Source organism: Nothobranchius furzeri, chromosome 4, assembly GCF_043380555.1.
Source record: "Nothobranchius furzeri strain GRZ-AD chromosome 4, NfurGRZ-RIMD1, whole genome shotgun sequence".
NCBI classification, from domain to species: Eukaryota; Metazoa; Chordata; class Actinopteri; order Cyprinodontiformes; family Nothobranchiidae; genus Nothobranchius; species Nothobranchius furzeri.
This window is the reverse complement of record NC_091744.1, coordinates 10,870,000-10,886,579: the sequence shown is the minus strand read 5'-3', so window position 1 is coordinate 10,886,579 and position 16,580 is coordinate 10,870,000. Positions and strand designations below refer to the sequence as shown.

The 16,580-nt window shown below is 40.2% G+C and overlaps 1 protein-coding gene across 1 annotated transcript in view; it reads left to right on the top strand.

Annotated features, from left to right (window-relative positions):
• Nucleotides 1-16,580, top strand: part of hhip (hedgehog interacting protein) — a 42,589-nt gene that overhangs the window by 12,168 nt on the left and 13,841 nt on the right. Inside the window, exons 3-9 of the mRNA XM_015965733.3 lie at nt 1,521-1,665; nt 2,515-2,716; nt 11,614-11,765; nt 14,194-14,367; nt 14,475-14,618; nt 14,831-14,949; nt 15,803-15,926. Of these exons, the coding sequence (XP_015821219.1) occupies nt 1,521-1,665; nt 2,515-2,716; nt 11,614-11,765; nt 14,194-14,367; nt 14,475-14,618; nt 14,831-14,949; nt 15,803-15,926 (1,060 nt within the window). The remainder of the gene's footprint in view (nt 1-1,520; nt 1,666-2,514; nt 2,717-11,613; nt 11,766-14,193; nt 14,368-14,474; nt 14,619-14,830; nt 14,950-15,802; nt 15,927-16,580) is intronic.

The window sequence follows — 16,580 nt, the reverse complement described above, 5'->3', positions numbered from 1 at the left end:
GGTTACATTGAAACAGATTTCCTTCTCAGTCAGCTGGGGGTTGTTAGCTTTTCTCCTTTTAAGAAGGCAGAAGAGGGATGTATGTTTAACATGTCTCCATACCTCCTTGTTCCAGAGCCAATCATATGTGAGTTTACTATGTAGCAAAGTCTGCGTTGGCATTTGTAATGTAACTACGGGTGGAAAAAAGCTGTAGTGTTGTGGACAGATTGTTACCAAGAAGTTATTTGTTGTACCCCTAGGAAGCCGCAACATCGTTTTCTTTTACGCTAATATCAAGTAAAGAAGACTATAGGCTAACGTTGAGGTAACAATGCTAACGGTGAACTGCAAGTAAATAGTCGGCTTCATAAGTGTCTCAAGCTACTTTTATCAGTTACCAATAACTCAATATTACAGTAAAATGTATTTATCTACTTAACAATTTACTATGTATGACTCTTCTTTGCTCGTCATGTAGAATCTTCTGGAGCTGATCCATAACTGGACTCGTTTGTTTTGATGCACGGGTTGCAGTACCCACCTTTAACCACAGGATGTCATTCTTACTACATGCACCTTTAAATTTACTTTTGCCCAGAACCTGGGCAAAGGATTCATATATATGTATATATATATATATATATATATATATATATATATATATATATATATATATATATACATATATATATATATATATATATAGATATATATAGATATATAGATATATATAGATATGTATGTATATATATACATACAAGGGCGGCTTGCCAACTCCAGGTTGGGAGAGAGGTCCTGCCTCAAGTGGAGGAGTTCAAGTATCTCAAGGTCTTGTTCACGAGTGAGGGTAAAGAGGGACCGGGAGATCGACAGGTGGATTGTGGCAGCGTCTGCAGTGATGTGAACCAGTCTTGTTGTGGTGAGGAAGGAGTTGAGCCAGAAAGCAAGGCTCTCGATTTTGCGGTCAATCTACCGCCCAGTCCTCACCTATGGTCATGAGCTTTGGGTTAGGGTGCAGAGCTTGGACATTCGGGAGAGACTCGGAGTAGAGCCGCTGCACCACCAGAGAGGTGTTTCAGGCATGTCCTGCCACCAGGAGGCCCCTGGTCGACCCAGGACACGTTGGAGAGGTTACATCTCCGAACTGGTCCAGGAACGCCTTGGGGTCCTGCCGGAGGAGCTGGTGGAGGTGGCCGGGGAGACAACGGTCTGGAACTCCCTAGTTGGGATGCTGCCCCCGCGAACCTGATCCAGAAAGGTGGTAGAAGATGAGACGATATATATATATATATATATATATATATATATATATATATATATATATATATATATATATATAAAATTAATATTTTGGTTTTTTTATATACACGTTGGATTGTTGCATTACTTGTCCATTGCCTTCATAAACATCATCTTAATATCCACTCACAAGATATTCAGCTACACGTTTTTATTTTTTTTATTGTTCATGATCAAAGTTTCATTTCATACCGGCTTCATCATTGAGCATTTTTCTCTATATGTGTTGTGTTTGGTAGAGCTGTTCCAAGCAGACGTGGATGAGTTCTGCCAATACTACGGGAGGAAAGGTTCTGGATTATGCTTTCCAGATTTTTTACGAAGGCAACTTGTTGGGCAAGATTCCAACTACTTGGAAGATGAGAAAACAGAGGATATCAGTAGGTTTGTATTCTGAATTTAAACATTTTATTCTCATGGAAGCATGATTTTCAACTCAACCTTTTCAGCTGAGATATTCAACAGAGAATTTTTGGCATAAAAAACAAATGTGCTTTTATTTGAATTAAATGTGTGGTTCACTCATTTAAAAGGATACTTTGCAATGTTTTCACATTTTTAAATGATTTTTTTTGAGCCAGTGTGTGCTAAAATGACCCTTTACAGGGTTAATGAAAGGCCACCCAGCCTCTATCGCCCCCTGTGACTAGAATATTCCACTTGCAACTTCAGACTGGCGGGCTGCTCTGTTGGGACAGGCACAGCAGTCTGCTTCCAGCACATTTCCTGCATGTTTTAGATCATGAATACAGCTGATTTATTTAATTTAGTGATGAACCACTTCTGTAGATGCTAACGAAGGTTGACATTTCAGCTCTTAGATTAGGTGTTAAAATGACAAACGCACAGCGAGGAGACACGTTTTGCTGTCGGTTCTACCAAACAGACACTAGGGGGTGCTAAAATTAAGCCAACACTGCCTAGTCTCCCTTCATTCAATACTCTTGCAGTGCTCACTAGTAAGAATGAATGCCTTGTGAGTCGTACTCTGGGAGAAAAAAGCTCAGATACATTTGTAAAAACTATTATCCAATGGAACATAACTTTTTGCCAGCTGTTGTATATGCATTCCTATAAAAGTAGTTCAATCCATTCATGGGAATTCCCACATCAGTCAAAGATTATTATGTGACTGCATGCTGTTAATACATATGAAAATCTTCCTTGCTTTCCATTGGATTTTTGAGATCCTTCATCATTCTGTGATATTTTTTTATTTTTCTTGTTTCCCAGGAAACACAAACACAACTGCTACTGTGCTCAGGAGGTGTTGAGTGGTTTGAGGCAGCCGGTGGCTGTTGCTCACTGTGGCGATGGCTCTCAGCGGCTCTTTGTCCTGGAGAGAGAGGGAATCGTCAGGATACTCGATCACAACCTGGAACTTATCAAGGAGCCCTTCTTAGATATCCACAAGCTGGTGCAGAACGGCCTGAAGGTGGGAATACGTCAGCCTTCATTACATGTTTGTGACAAAGATTCAACAAGAGATTTTAGTCCTTACTGACATAGCATCACACAGCTGCTGCAGATGTGTTGGCTGCAATCCATGATTTTAATCACCTGTTCTTAGGATGCCTAAATGCATGAAGCTGCTGCCATGTAATTGGTTGATTAGCCATTTGTTGTAACAAGAAATTGAACACATGTCTTTTAAAGCTGGGCTCCATAGTGTGGCGTCATCAACAAGAGGAAGAGAAGATTTTGACATTTGAATGGCTATGGGGAGCCTAAGACACAATCATTTACTTACCTGCAAACGTGTTGTTTTTTTGGTGAAAATTGCCATTTTTGAAGCCAAAGATACATTCACGTGAATCGTGTCGATCCGAAGGGTCCGAAGAGTTATTTCTGGGGTGGGTGGGTTCCGAGTTTGCCGGTATGCTTCTACTTCTGGTCCATCGGTCCCCTACCGCCAAAAAATAAAAGTAAATGGGAGTCTGTGGACCAATAAAAGGTATTTTCTAATTAGATATGGGTTTCACGTATGATGTCCGTGAATTTTAATGACCCATGCCACTCTGGAAGCAGCTGGAAACCATGCCTCATTCCGCGCTTGCATTAACCATAAGTATAAGTTATATACTTGACTTTTTCCTGCTAAGGTATGCCTGACAACTGTTTAAAAATCTCCTCAGCTTTAATTGGGTTATGCAGGAGTTCCTAATCCCTCGCTTTAACAAATCAGCAGTGTTCAGGGCAACATCTAAAACCGACAGGAATCTGACACCCGCAATCTTTGTCAATGCTACAAAAGGTTAAAACAATAGTCTGCACAAGCTTCAATGCACAAAAGATAAATCCCTTTTCGTTCCAAACATACATTAATTCAATGCAAGTCAGTTTAGCATTCAAGCCAGGTTGGTGTGCTAAGCTGACTGAGGCGTGTCCTCTCGCAGTGCATGATTGGAATAGCATTTTGTCTCAAACCATATTTTTCATTTAAACTCAGGTTTCGAACTTGAAATTTGATCAATTAAAATAGTATCGGTCAGTTAATATAATATTAATACTAATGAGCGTCTATCAGCAGTCTCATACTCGCTAATATCCGATCACGTATTGTAGTTTAGCATTCAGAGAGAGGAGGAGAGACGCCTGTCATCCGGTTCTGGAGCTCATGCGGGCTTCTGTGAGCTGGATTCCACCCAGACATCAGTGAGCCAGTTGAGCTGATATTTTTAAAAGCTGCACACAATCCTTCCCTAGAGGTCCACGGTGGTTCTAATCTGGTTCCAACCCAGAAACCAGTTGGCCCGCTGAGCCGCACGTCTCTTCTGGTGGTCGGTTCTGACCTGGTTCTGACGGTGATCTGAGCTCCAGAAATCCGCATTTAAATGTTAAAACCCCGCCACGGGTCTCCGGAGCCCAGCGCGGACCTCCCTAACCCAGTACAAACCGATGTGGGCTACAGAAATCCGTCTTTTCAGCTGCACAAAACACCCTCAGGCACGGAGATAGAGGCGTTGTTTCTCTTGTCTGGAAACCCAGGGACTCGATGTCCAGACAGGCTGGAGTTGGTACAGCCTTCACACACTCTAGTTTATCAACATGAACACAATCCAAAACTAGTAAACACACACACTGACTGGATAACATGACCTCTCTACCCTACAACTAGCCACTCTCCACACTGAGCTGAGGCAGCCTAGCTTCCAACTCCCTTTGGTTGCGTCAGAGGTTCAGATTTAGAAAAAAAGCTTTGCTGAGAGAGGCCACGTTCTACTAGAAAAAATCTGCTGTTATGTATTTTAAAACCAAATATCCACAACAAGCTTTTTAAATAGTATTTTTGGACAGCATTTTATATGAATCAGAAAAAAAATTTACCTGCAATTTGCTCTTTAAATTCCTTAGATTCCTCTAGAAAGAATAAATAGCTGGAATGCATGGAGGGCACACTCCCAGACAGGAAGTTTATCTCTGTCACATGTCCCTTGCTCCGCTGCTGACAAGATGTGTTGTTTACAAGGAGTCAAACGGAGCGCTGCATTTGCATAAGCAACTGGTCCCTGCAGAATGCACGTCCTGCTCTTCTCAGCTCTCTTATCACAGTTTTGCCCAAGCTGGTCAAGGATAAAGTGTCAATTATGGCAATTAAATGCGGCTGAATCCCCTTAAAGTCCCAGGAGTCCTATTCTGTGATGTTGGCTGCAAAGTAAGTCTCGCTGTTTCTTGGGGTGGAAAGAACCAGGGTAGGGCTAAGGTGTTTACTGGGAGCATCAACAGGATGGAGCTGCTTTTGTACATACAGGCTCTCTAAGGCAGGGCAGATAACGGGTTTATCTTTAGCTGCATGCACATGCTTTGACTGTAATGTTCTGTGTTTCCTGTTGCTTGTCCATCCTCCTCCTTTCATGGATCCCCTCGGTGCCAATTTAACCAAACTGCACAGAAACAATAGTTTGTTGTGGCGGTGTGGGCTCCTCCTTTCATTGTGGGTGTTCTCCTGAAAGTAAGCCAAAACCCCTTTTCACCCTTTGCCCCTACCACTTTGCCCTATTCCTTTATTTTGTAACTTTGTGCCAGTGGCTAGGGGCCCAGTTTGTTTGAGGTTATAGAGCTGGGTCACGAGATTTGGACTGTTAGCTCTAAAAGTTCAAGTTAGAAACTTTTATTGTTCTTAAAAGCTACAAAAGCCCACTTGATCAATGTCGAAAGCCATGTCCCAAAGCTTTCAAGTGACCCAAAATATCACAAGGGTTAGGAGTTTATAACTCACTCAGTAAACCGGATGTCGCATGCTTCAGATTACGAGAACATTCCCAAAACATTTTAATTTCATTCAAACTGCTTCAGCTCAGTCTTCCTTTCATCTAGTCGAACAATTCTTTTAGAGAACTGGTCCGACTTCCAAGGTGCTTTTTCTAGACTTTGTTTCAGAGACTTGTGGTGATTTGTCTGTATTATCTTTAGAAAGGTGTTTCCTCTCATCTGGATTATGGGAAGTTTTAATGACCTTCTGCTATTGCTGCATTCTTGGCCTTTTGGTTGGCCAACTGGTTGTGCAACGCACCAGGCTAAAGACCAAAGGTGACAGATCATTTGCTGCTGTGGCCCCCAGACTCTGGAACTCTCTACCCCTGAGCCTGAGATCAGTGGACTCAGTGGTCTCCTTTAAAAAGCAGCTGAAGACTCACTTGTTCAAGCTGGCTTTTGTATGACCTTCTTCAACCACTCTCTCTTTATTCTGCCCTCCCCACTTATTCCACCTTCCTCAGGATCCACTGACTTCCCTCTTTCCTATTCACTCTCTCTCTTTCTTAACATATTTTCTTTTAAATCCTAATTGCCTATTTTTGCTCATTTTAAATATATTTGTAAATATTTTCTAAATGCTTTTTTATATTTTTACTTCTTTTTTGTTTTTGTGAAACGCCTCGTGATTTTTATCTTGAGAGGCACTATAGAAATGATATTTTCTTCTTCTTCTTCTTGTTTTTGATTGCGTCATTCAATAGTATGATTTTGTTTTCTAAGAATTCATCAAACAGTTAATTTTTTTCCTGATTCTCCTAAATTTGTTTAGCTTACAGCTGGTTTCAGCTGGTTTATCTTCTTTTGTGTATCACAGCTTCAACATGCAAATACAGATCAACCACCTCTTACAGCGGCTAATAACGTTCCTCAGGTTGTTAAAAATCAAGAGGAGCCAGTTGAGGTGGCTCGGGCATCTGGTCAGGATGCCTCCTGGCCGCCTCCCTGGTGAGGTTTTCCAGGCACGTCCAACTGGGAGGAGGCCTAAAGGTAGACCCAGGACACGGTGGAGGGACTCTGTCTCTCACCTGGCCAGGGAACGCCTTGGGATTCCCCCAGAGGAGCTGGCCCAAGTGTTTGGGGAGAGGGAAGTCGGGCCTCTCGACTTAGGCTACTGCCCCTGCGACCCGACTCCGGATAAGTGGATGAAAATGGATGGATGGATTGAAGTTATTAAACATTTTCTGTAATCTAGAATATTTTATTCTGGGAGTCGCTGTTTTTTAAGACACACAATGAGCCTTACTTCTGCATGACTGCTTTCAACTTTGCCTTGTTTGACTAGCGATGTCTGAGCTGGAGAACATTTAGGTTAAAGACTGCTCCAGATTCTGAACCAAACAGTCAAATTAGTGCAATTAAACTATTTAATAATTACTGCAATAAGATTCTACTGCACAAATAAACATGGCAACATCCCAATGGGAAAGTACTCCTTTATGTTGTATGAATGGAGTCTGTAGGTGCCTGCAGCTCACACAGTAAAATACAGATGGGCTCAATGACAATGACCAGAATGTGGGACGTCTACACAACCATGTGCTTGGATACTTCTAAAAGAAGGCATCCAATTAACAGGAGCACAACCAATTAACAAGAAACTAAGAATAAATTAATGCATGCTGGGAAATAAACTAATAAACAGTCTTGGACTGTAAAATGTGTTTGATCAAGTACTGGCCATTCTACCATTTAAATGTCCTATCTACAAGTGAAACTCAAAACATTAGAATATGGTGCAAAAGTCAGTATACTTCAGTAAAGCTTGGGGGGGGGGGGGGGGGGTAGAATGACTGTGTTATAAAGCACCATTAGGGGTTGAAGGACCCTAGAAGAAAACTTAGATCAGGGACAGATTTTCTTTCATAAAAGGACAAATTAAAAATGTTCATTTAGACACCGTCACTACTCTGTGTACCCTGCCCTGAGATAACATCCACTCCTCATCTTTGCACTTACACTCTCCGTTTTATGTGGCATGAAACCAGTACGTGACCAAAACAGAAGCCTTAGAAGTGAATTGAACAAAACGCTCCAACCATCTATTGATATGTTTTAAGTATTTGTGTGAATATAACAATTGTAAGAAAGCAATACACATATATATTTATATTTAAAAGCTGTGCATCAATTGTTACACATGCAACCATTTACTGTATTTGTTTTGTAGGGTGCAATTCAAACTTTGATTGCTAGATTTTACCGCGCTCATTCTGATGGAACTATGAGATCTCGTGATAACACCGGACATGTTTTGAACATATCTGGTCTGTTTTTCAGTTAAATTCAGTTCTAAAAATTGCAAAGATCTTCTGGCTTATAGTATTGTGATATATCGTATCGTCTCCTCTGCATTGCTATAGATATCGTATCACCAGATAGTCAATACACACGCCTAGTGAATGCACTAAGAAATAAAATGTTGAATTTACGCATCTAAGTCATGTCAACTGGTTCCAACAAACCTTGTAAAGAGTAATATATGTTTACAAAACAATATAAACGAATGCATATTACTCTACATTTGAGCAACTGGGTTTAGTGGAACTAGTTCACATGACTTAGGTAAATTCAACATTTCATTTTTTGTGCATATACGAAAATCTTTTAAATTATATAATTAAAACAGCGTTTCCAGGTGCAGCGTTTACAATAGGTTCACTCTCCTGGTATATCATCTTTAATCAAATTCATATTTTAGAAGAATTGCAGGAATGTGTTTTTTTAAACACAGAGTGTGTTTAGAAAACTCCAAGGCAGTGTATGGGACTTCTGCGTTCCCTCTTTCTGAAGGAGTTAGACGTTAGCAAGGGAGATCATTTCAACTGCTGCACATCTTGGTGATCCCCGTTTAGCTCCAGATCTGGGCCTCTGGCTCACTTCCTATCACAAGTTTATTTAGAGGATGTGGGTGACTGCAAATCTGTTTTCCATCACATGGACTTAACATTTCAGAATACGGTTTGGATTTTCTCTTCTGCTTTGATTGCTGACCCATTTAGTGCATTTATGCATTTATTTTTATTTGTCTGACGTGATGAGACACTCTTTTTGCCTTGGGGAAGTGGTCTTTCTAAGTAATGAGGGCAATCTTGTAAAGTATTACTTTTGTCAGATGTTCCTGTGTCATACTAAAGTACAATTCCAGTCATTTCAGAAATTTCAAAGGCTTTATTTAGAGGCTAACTGATATGGGGGTTTTTAAGGCCGATGTCGATACAGATTTTTGTAGAATTTTGTTGCCTATGGCTGATATATAAAGCCGCCTATTAGGCCGATATATATATATATATATATATATATATATATATATATATATATATATATATGTGTGTGTGTGTGTGTGTGTGTGTGTGTGTGTGTGTGTGTGTGTGTGTGTGTGTGTGTATATATGTATATATATATATAAAGGTCTTAGCAGCACAATGATTGTGAAAGACAACTGAACACTCACTGTGTGCAACATAAATGAAATAAGTCAATAAATCTCTTAATATTTATTGAACTTCAAATATAAAACAAACAGAAAACACTAAAACAACGGTACGTTGGGGTCCTTTGGGCCCTTTCCAGTAGTGGTGACAGTTGGCCATACAGGTGCCTGATATTTTTTTATCGGCGTTATTTATATATACATATATATATATATATATATATATATATATATATTAATCACCTTTTAAAAATAATTTCGGCCGAAATAGAAAAAATTGAATCTATCGGTTGGTACAGGATCGGCTCGGGGTCCTTCAACTGTCAATGACGTCACATGACTGCAAATCTACTCAGCTTTCACACACACGTTTTGGAAAGACATCAGCAGTTTTGTTAATAAATTCTTGTTTGTTGACACCTAAATGTTTTCTTTATAATTGTAATTTGTTAATAAAACACCATATTATCTTTGTTTTGTAAAGAATGTGAAACTGCATAAAACCAACATCGGACTGACAAAAAATAGAACAGTTCTTATATGTGAAGCCATATCTGTTTGTATTAATGTGGAGTTCGTCTGTATGTTTCCTTAGTTGGTATCTAAATACATTCTTTGACTCAAAATATTACTTGGTGTCTTTCAATAAAGTTCTTATATTTTATTTTGCTCCATTTCGTCAACATCAAGAGCTTTTGAGGGTCACCGTTTATCATTTGCTTATATTTTACATTTCATTTAGAAATTCAAACATATTTTCTCCAATAAGTGTTGATTTTTGGACAACAGGACTACAACCGCTAAGACTGCGACCGCAAATTTGTTCCGACCAATCAAAATCATAACGTGATAACGTCACTTCCGTAAGCTTCATGTTCAGCCAATCAACTACTTTGACGTCATCAGCAGTCGAAGGACCCCGAGCTGATCCAGCACCCGAGCAGATCCTGTACCGACACCGGCCTCTACTTTTATTGACATTCATTTTAAGCTGACATATTTGCAGTGTTGACCTTTGCAATTTGCCCTGATATTTTGTCATTTTACTTCTGATCAGATTCTGACTGATAGCAGCTCCTTCATGCATAATGAGTGCCTGGGGTTTGCCAGAATTTATGGATTTTTCCGTGTCTCTTGAGAATTCATATCAAGTCCTCATTGGGATTAAGCTCAGGGTTTTCTGGCCATGGGCCTAATTTGATGTTTTGTTCCTTGAGACACTATCACTTCAGTCATAAGGCACAGTGTTCCGTTACGTTGGAGAAGGCAACACCTCACACACGAATGATCTCAGGATTCTTTACTTTCAACAACACAGGATAGCTCTATCTTTTCTTATCCAAACATGTCTATTCCCAGATGCCACAACCAACCAACAAAGGGGATAGATTAAAAACAAGCTGCTTCCTTCAAGTTCTCAGCTGGTTCAATTCATTTTTATGGCAAACAGGGTCTTTGCAGATATTAAAACGAATGTTAGATTTTTGTCATTCTTAAAACATTTGACCACGGCTGTAAAGCGTTTTAATTGGCCTAACGAAAATATTGGTTTTATTTTTTGTTTGTTTACACTTTTGATACGTAATACCTGAAGGATCAGACTGCTTCCCCCTTATTTGTGCCTCAACACTAAAGTCTGCTTAATTTGTGGAATCCAGCTGTTTGAAAGAGACATCCCCACAGTCATGCAATGCAATTATTTTTCACACCTTAGCTCAGTATTCCATTCATTCCTTTATTAAGAGTAAATGAGAAAACAATTCAAAAGGTTAGGTCTGGTTTCTCTTGCCTGGGGGAAGAAATGCCATAGCCGATTATTACAGAAAGGTATGATGGATGGACCACCAGGGTAGTGACAAGTGATGTAGCTGCCTCCGGGATGAGACAAAGGTTTACATATTACACAAGCAATTTAGATGTTTTCTAAACATGTTGCCAAGACAGTGGGAGTTGGCAGCTCCCCTCTTGTTTAGGTTTCCTTTTTTTCCTCCCCATTTTAAGTCTACTCTCCTTCCACCCCCTCTCATCCGAGCCTTGAATCGTGCATGGATTTTGTGTGAATCGGTAAAGACCGAGGGATTGGGAAGCAAAAAGCACGGTCTGAAGCACTCTGCACTTTTGTGCTCTCTATGAACTGTGAGTGAGCTAATAAATTCTTTCAGCCACTCAGCGCAGTATTCACAAATATCCCCCAAAGATTACACACACAAATCACTGCACAATGGAGGCCACCGGGAGGGTCTGAGCATCACAGGGCCCCCCGACCCTGAGGACAAGCGCACACACAACCAGGCTGCAGGAAAGTCGCTGCAATGCCGTAGGGTGGGGGTGATGGGGACTGGAGAGAAGGTGCAGCTCTACCCAGAGTCAAATGTTTTATAATAGCTGGTAATGGCGTATTCAAGGGGGCCGATGGAAGATGTGAAGCGTAACAATGGAGAGTGCGAATGAGATAATAAGCTGGACTGTGAAAGGGAACTTGATGGACAAATATAAAAGAGGATTAGATAAGGGGGTGATGGAGGTGGCATGTTAGTGATGATGAATATGACCAAGGGGGTGATTCCAGCCCCACACTGAGGAGCAGAAGCCAAGCAGGGACATAATTAACTCCTAGATCTTTTGTGTTTTTCATCTGACTGCAGAGTGGTGATGAAAGGGGCCTGCTAAGCCTGGCATTCCACCCCAATTACAAGAAGAATGGCAAACTCTACGTCTCCTACACCACCAACCAAGAGCGCTGGGCCAGTGGACCTCACGACCACATTCTCCGTGTGGTTGAATACACTGTTTCACGGTAATGGACCAGTGTCTACTAAACATTCCATTCACCACCATCAAAAACATCAACTTAGGCCATGTACACACACAGCCAGGTTTTTATACTCACCCGCCCATCTAGGAAAAAACTTGGGTCCACATCACCTCCTGCATTAAGCATGTCAAGCTTGTAGTTCCCCAAATGTTCGGCGTCTTTGCCGAAAACCATTCCTTGGACGTTGAATAACTAGGTGGTGGGTGATAACTGTCCCTAATGTCGTCCTTTGCCTGTTGTCTTCTACACAGAGCAGTAATTGAGGTTGCAAAACAAGCGAGTGTAACCACAGGTCACACATGGGATGTCAGAGCATTTTTGTCGCTGGCAGTGATGTTGCGAAATCTAAAACTTTGGCAGTTTACGTCCACAAGCAAATGCTAACAATGGAAGATTCACAACTTTTGTTGGAGTTTCGAATCAAAGAATCATTACTGGTGGTGTACATCCTCACTTCTGTGTGAATGACAGGCCAAACCGTAGAAAGACAGCTTTGTTATGTGGGACACCCAGCTACGTGTGTACAGGGTCTAAAACTGTGGACTGAGAATGTGATTTTTTATATCCACTTTTGTGATTTTTACTTGTAACCATAGCGGCAAAATCATTAACGGACTTTCAGAGAAACTGTCGAGACTTTGGTCTCATAGAGACATATAAATAGGGCAAACCTATAGGGAACTAAAGTGAAGTAAAACTTATGCAATGCTTTGCTTTTACCTGTGGCGTTACCCAACACTCCTTTCTTAATGACCCATGTTTAAGAAAATAACATTATTTCACGATCATGTTTAAGTGTGATACTTTAATTCCCTTATTCTCAAATGAATGTTCGACTTAATGAGCTAATTATAATTATACCATTGCCATGCAGTCTGGATAAGCTCACGGCCCCTAATTTGAGGATTCTTTGGAGAAATTACCCAAAAAAATGAGAGGGTTTGATCATTTTTTTTCTTGAGCAATGTTTTTTTTAATTACCCAAAATAGCACATGATGCATCGTGGTGTATTTGTTGCTGAATCTGTGAAACCAAGTTCTCAACGTAGCACCTTGACTCCCCTTTTCCATCTCCACCCACCATCTTAGCATTTTGTAAGACGTTACTTTAGCTTTAGACTTAACGTCTCCAGACGACAACGTCTTCAAACTTATTTCGGGATGGATTTCGTTCTGCAAGTTGTGCCAGCATTTCTGTCATTTCTGGCTCATTATCACCCCACCAACAACACAATTATTCTTTCAGGTAATTACGGGGTGATGTGTGTGTTCATTGAAGGAGATGTTTCTAATGTCATATTTCAAAGCACAGTTACTGTGATCTGGTTTCAGGCCAGTTGTTAAAGGTGTTGTAGGCTGAATTCATTTATAAATTGTGTTTTTCTGTAGTGCAGTAACTGAAAAGTCTGCACCATTAAAGACAAAGTTCACAGAGAAACCATTTTTTACATGTTGTTTTAAATGATCCATCACTCTGAGTTTCACATGCAGGATGGACGTGAAAAATCTTCTACCACTGTTTCCTGTATGAGCTTCTGATAGCAAATAGGCAGAAAAAGGCACAGTTTAGAATAAAATGGCAGATCAACGTCATGCTGTCATTTCAAAGGAAACGGAAGTTTTGGTTTTATTACCCCCTAGACCATTTTAACTCATTGTAGTAAGTCTTCTCCTTGCTGTGTGTTCGTCTATTTAAAACCTTAATCTAACAGCTGAAATGTCTCCTCAGCCCTTATTAGTGTCTACAGGAGCTATCCGTCACTAAATCAAACAAACCAACTATGTTCACAATCTAAAACATGCAGGAATCACTTTACTTAGACTTACTGGGGGTAGCCCGCATAGTCTGAGGTTGCAAGTGTGGTATTCTGGTCATAGAGGGTGGTGGGGTCTGAGTGACTTTTCATTAACCTTGTAAAGGGCCATTTTAGTACATACTGGCTTGAGAAAAGGATTTTAAAATATGAAAAAGTTGTGAAAGTATACCTTTCACATTCATTGACTCACCCTTCTTGGCTCACAATAGTGAAGGCTGTTATTGGTTTAGCATCCAGGAAAAAGAAGGTCTCGACTAGTAGAAGCTAACCATTAGCATTAGTAACTCCACCACGCGGCATAACTCCTCAAGGGTTATTTTATTTGTGGGGATAAAACATCAACATTGCAAAGTAAATGGAGTCAGTGCCGAGTCATGTTGTTGTTAGCCAATCAGAGGCAAGATGTCCAAATATCAGGAAATAAAACTCCAAATTCTGCCGTCTTCCGCCACTTTCTCCTCCGGCTACTTTTAATGTTTTCAAACAGAGCATCTTACTACATTCCTACTAGAGCCCATTGCATTTGTATTAAAAATATGAGTGAACTTGATCTTTAACAAAAAAATGACAAGGCTTGTTTTTGCTTTCTGTAGCAAAAACCCAAACCAAGTAGACACCAGGACCGTCCGTGTGCTTATGGAGGTAGCCGAGCTGCACAGGAAACACCTCGGGGGCCAGCTTCTGTTTAGCCCTGAGGGACTGCTGCACATCATTCTGGGAGATGGAATGATCACCCTGGATGATATGGAGGAAATGGATGGACTCAGGTGAGCTGAAAGGTCCAAACAAGGTCCTATCTTTACGTTTAAAGATTAAGTTCTTTAACTTCTAGTTTTTCTATCAATGTAAGTTGATTTTGTGTGTTTGAATGCAGTGATTTCACAGGGTCCATCCTCAGAGTAGACGTGGACACAGAAATCTGTTCGTCTCCCTATTCCATACCACGGGACAATCCATACTTTAACAGCACCAATCAGCCGCCTGAAATTTTCGCGCATGGATTACGTGACCCAGGCAGGTAAGTGAGGATACTAATGGGACAGAATCACGCAGAGCAGCGTTTGCTATAAGAAACAATCTGCAAATGGCAATTTGTTGTTGATGTTTTTATCAGCTGTGCACATTTTACATTTTACTATTTTACATTATGTTTTTAAAGAAGAGCAGAAGAAATGCCAGGTATAAAGAATTTCTTTTTTCCACTAGTTCTGAATGTCCTGTGTTCTTTAGGTGTGCAGTGGATCAACTTCAGTCAGATAATGGGAGCCTTGTTATCCTCTGCACAGACGCCAGCGGCAAAAACACATCTGCTGGAAGGATATTGGAAATAACCAAAGGGAAGGATTATGGTGAGCCACAATTACCACCATTTTAAATATTAACTTAACTCATGTTTGAGCAAAGATGTGGTTCTGTTATCTTAATATTTCCTGTGATAAAACAGTGTGATCATCACTTTAGATCATACCATTTTATATTTATTCCCCTGATATCTGCTTTGATTAATGTCCTGGCAACTAATTCAGAAACAAGCCAAGGGTTGGGACCGGGAAGTAAATGAGCAGATCATGTGACCCAGACATATTCTTCCCCTGCATTGTGTAGAATTTCCAGGAAAGGTTATACAAAACTGTCATCAATGACGACATTTTACTCTAGAGCAGTTTCAAACCTGGGGTCCCAAAGTTTAGTGTGCGCTGAGGTTGTGAGGTTACCAAGATTATAGTTGTAAAAGCAACATTTATAAATCCAGATCACACACAATAGTACAATCAAATGTTTATGTAAAAAGCACGTCTGTGTGTCTGAATACATTTTGTAATTATTCACTTTTAACTGTGTGCCTGACAAAGGGGTTGGGGGGCCCTGGCTTGTCTTGGAGACAGGAAAGGTCCGCTACTCTAGTGGATGGCTTAGTGCTGTTAGAAAAAAATGGCTAGTTCCTCTCACAATGAGAAAACAACCAACAATACATTTTTTTCTGCATTTTGCATTCTTAACCAATTAAAAGTGTTGTTAGTCCCTTTCAGGAGTGAGGTAATGCTGACTTGTACATTTATTGCTTCACTTCCAATTTAGCTTTCTTATTTCCCCCAAAAAGCACTAATTAAACAGTGATCAATTTAGTTAATTACTGATATACTAGGATATGAAAAACAAGGATGCCATCAATGGGTTTGACACATCTATGTCTCTTTATAGAACATGAACCCTCTATCTATGACCTGCAGTCCAGTGGAGGGGCTCCACCTGTGGGGGCCTTCATCTATAGGGGGTGCCAGTCTAGAAGACTTCATGGCAGTTACGTGTTTGGAGACAAAAATGGGTAAGTCCAAACAAAGGACTTTATATATATATATATATATATATATATATATGCTGTATATATATATATATATATATGCTGTATATATATATATATATAAGCAGAAGATGTGCATCCTGTCTTTTTGCCTTTTAAAAAAAAACTATTCCTTGCATGGAATCTTGTCTTCACAAAGTTCCATCCATGAGGGGGAAAACACGTTTTATGTTACTATAACTACAACAGAACAGCCTGTTGAGTGTTAATTGAGATTAGACTTCCTGCCCGGTGTTGTTCACAACGTTTCCTTGGTTTGTAATTCATCCTGCTTTGCTGATGTCAAACAGTGATGCTTTTATAAGCAAAGGAAGTAAGTAGTGTGTGGGCACACTATCAGGAGTTGGCATTGTGTTTGAAACAATGTGTGGTCGGTGTAAATTCTGTATCTCATTACAGTCTGAGTGCCTATTGTAGCGGTTTAGTGAAGGGTTCAGCATAACATTTATTTGGAAACCTAAACTTTAGTAACGTCACAGTTTGAGCCATTTGATGCAAAAGGACAATGAATCATTGAGCTGACTTACACAAAAACCATGAAAGTTGTTTTTATTTTCATTAACACTGTTTTCTAAGTGTGCATGTGTGTGTGTGTGTGTGTGTGTGTGTGTGTGTGTG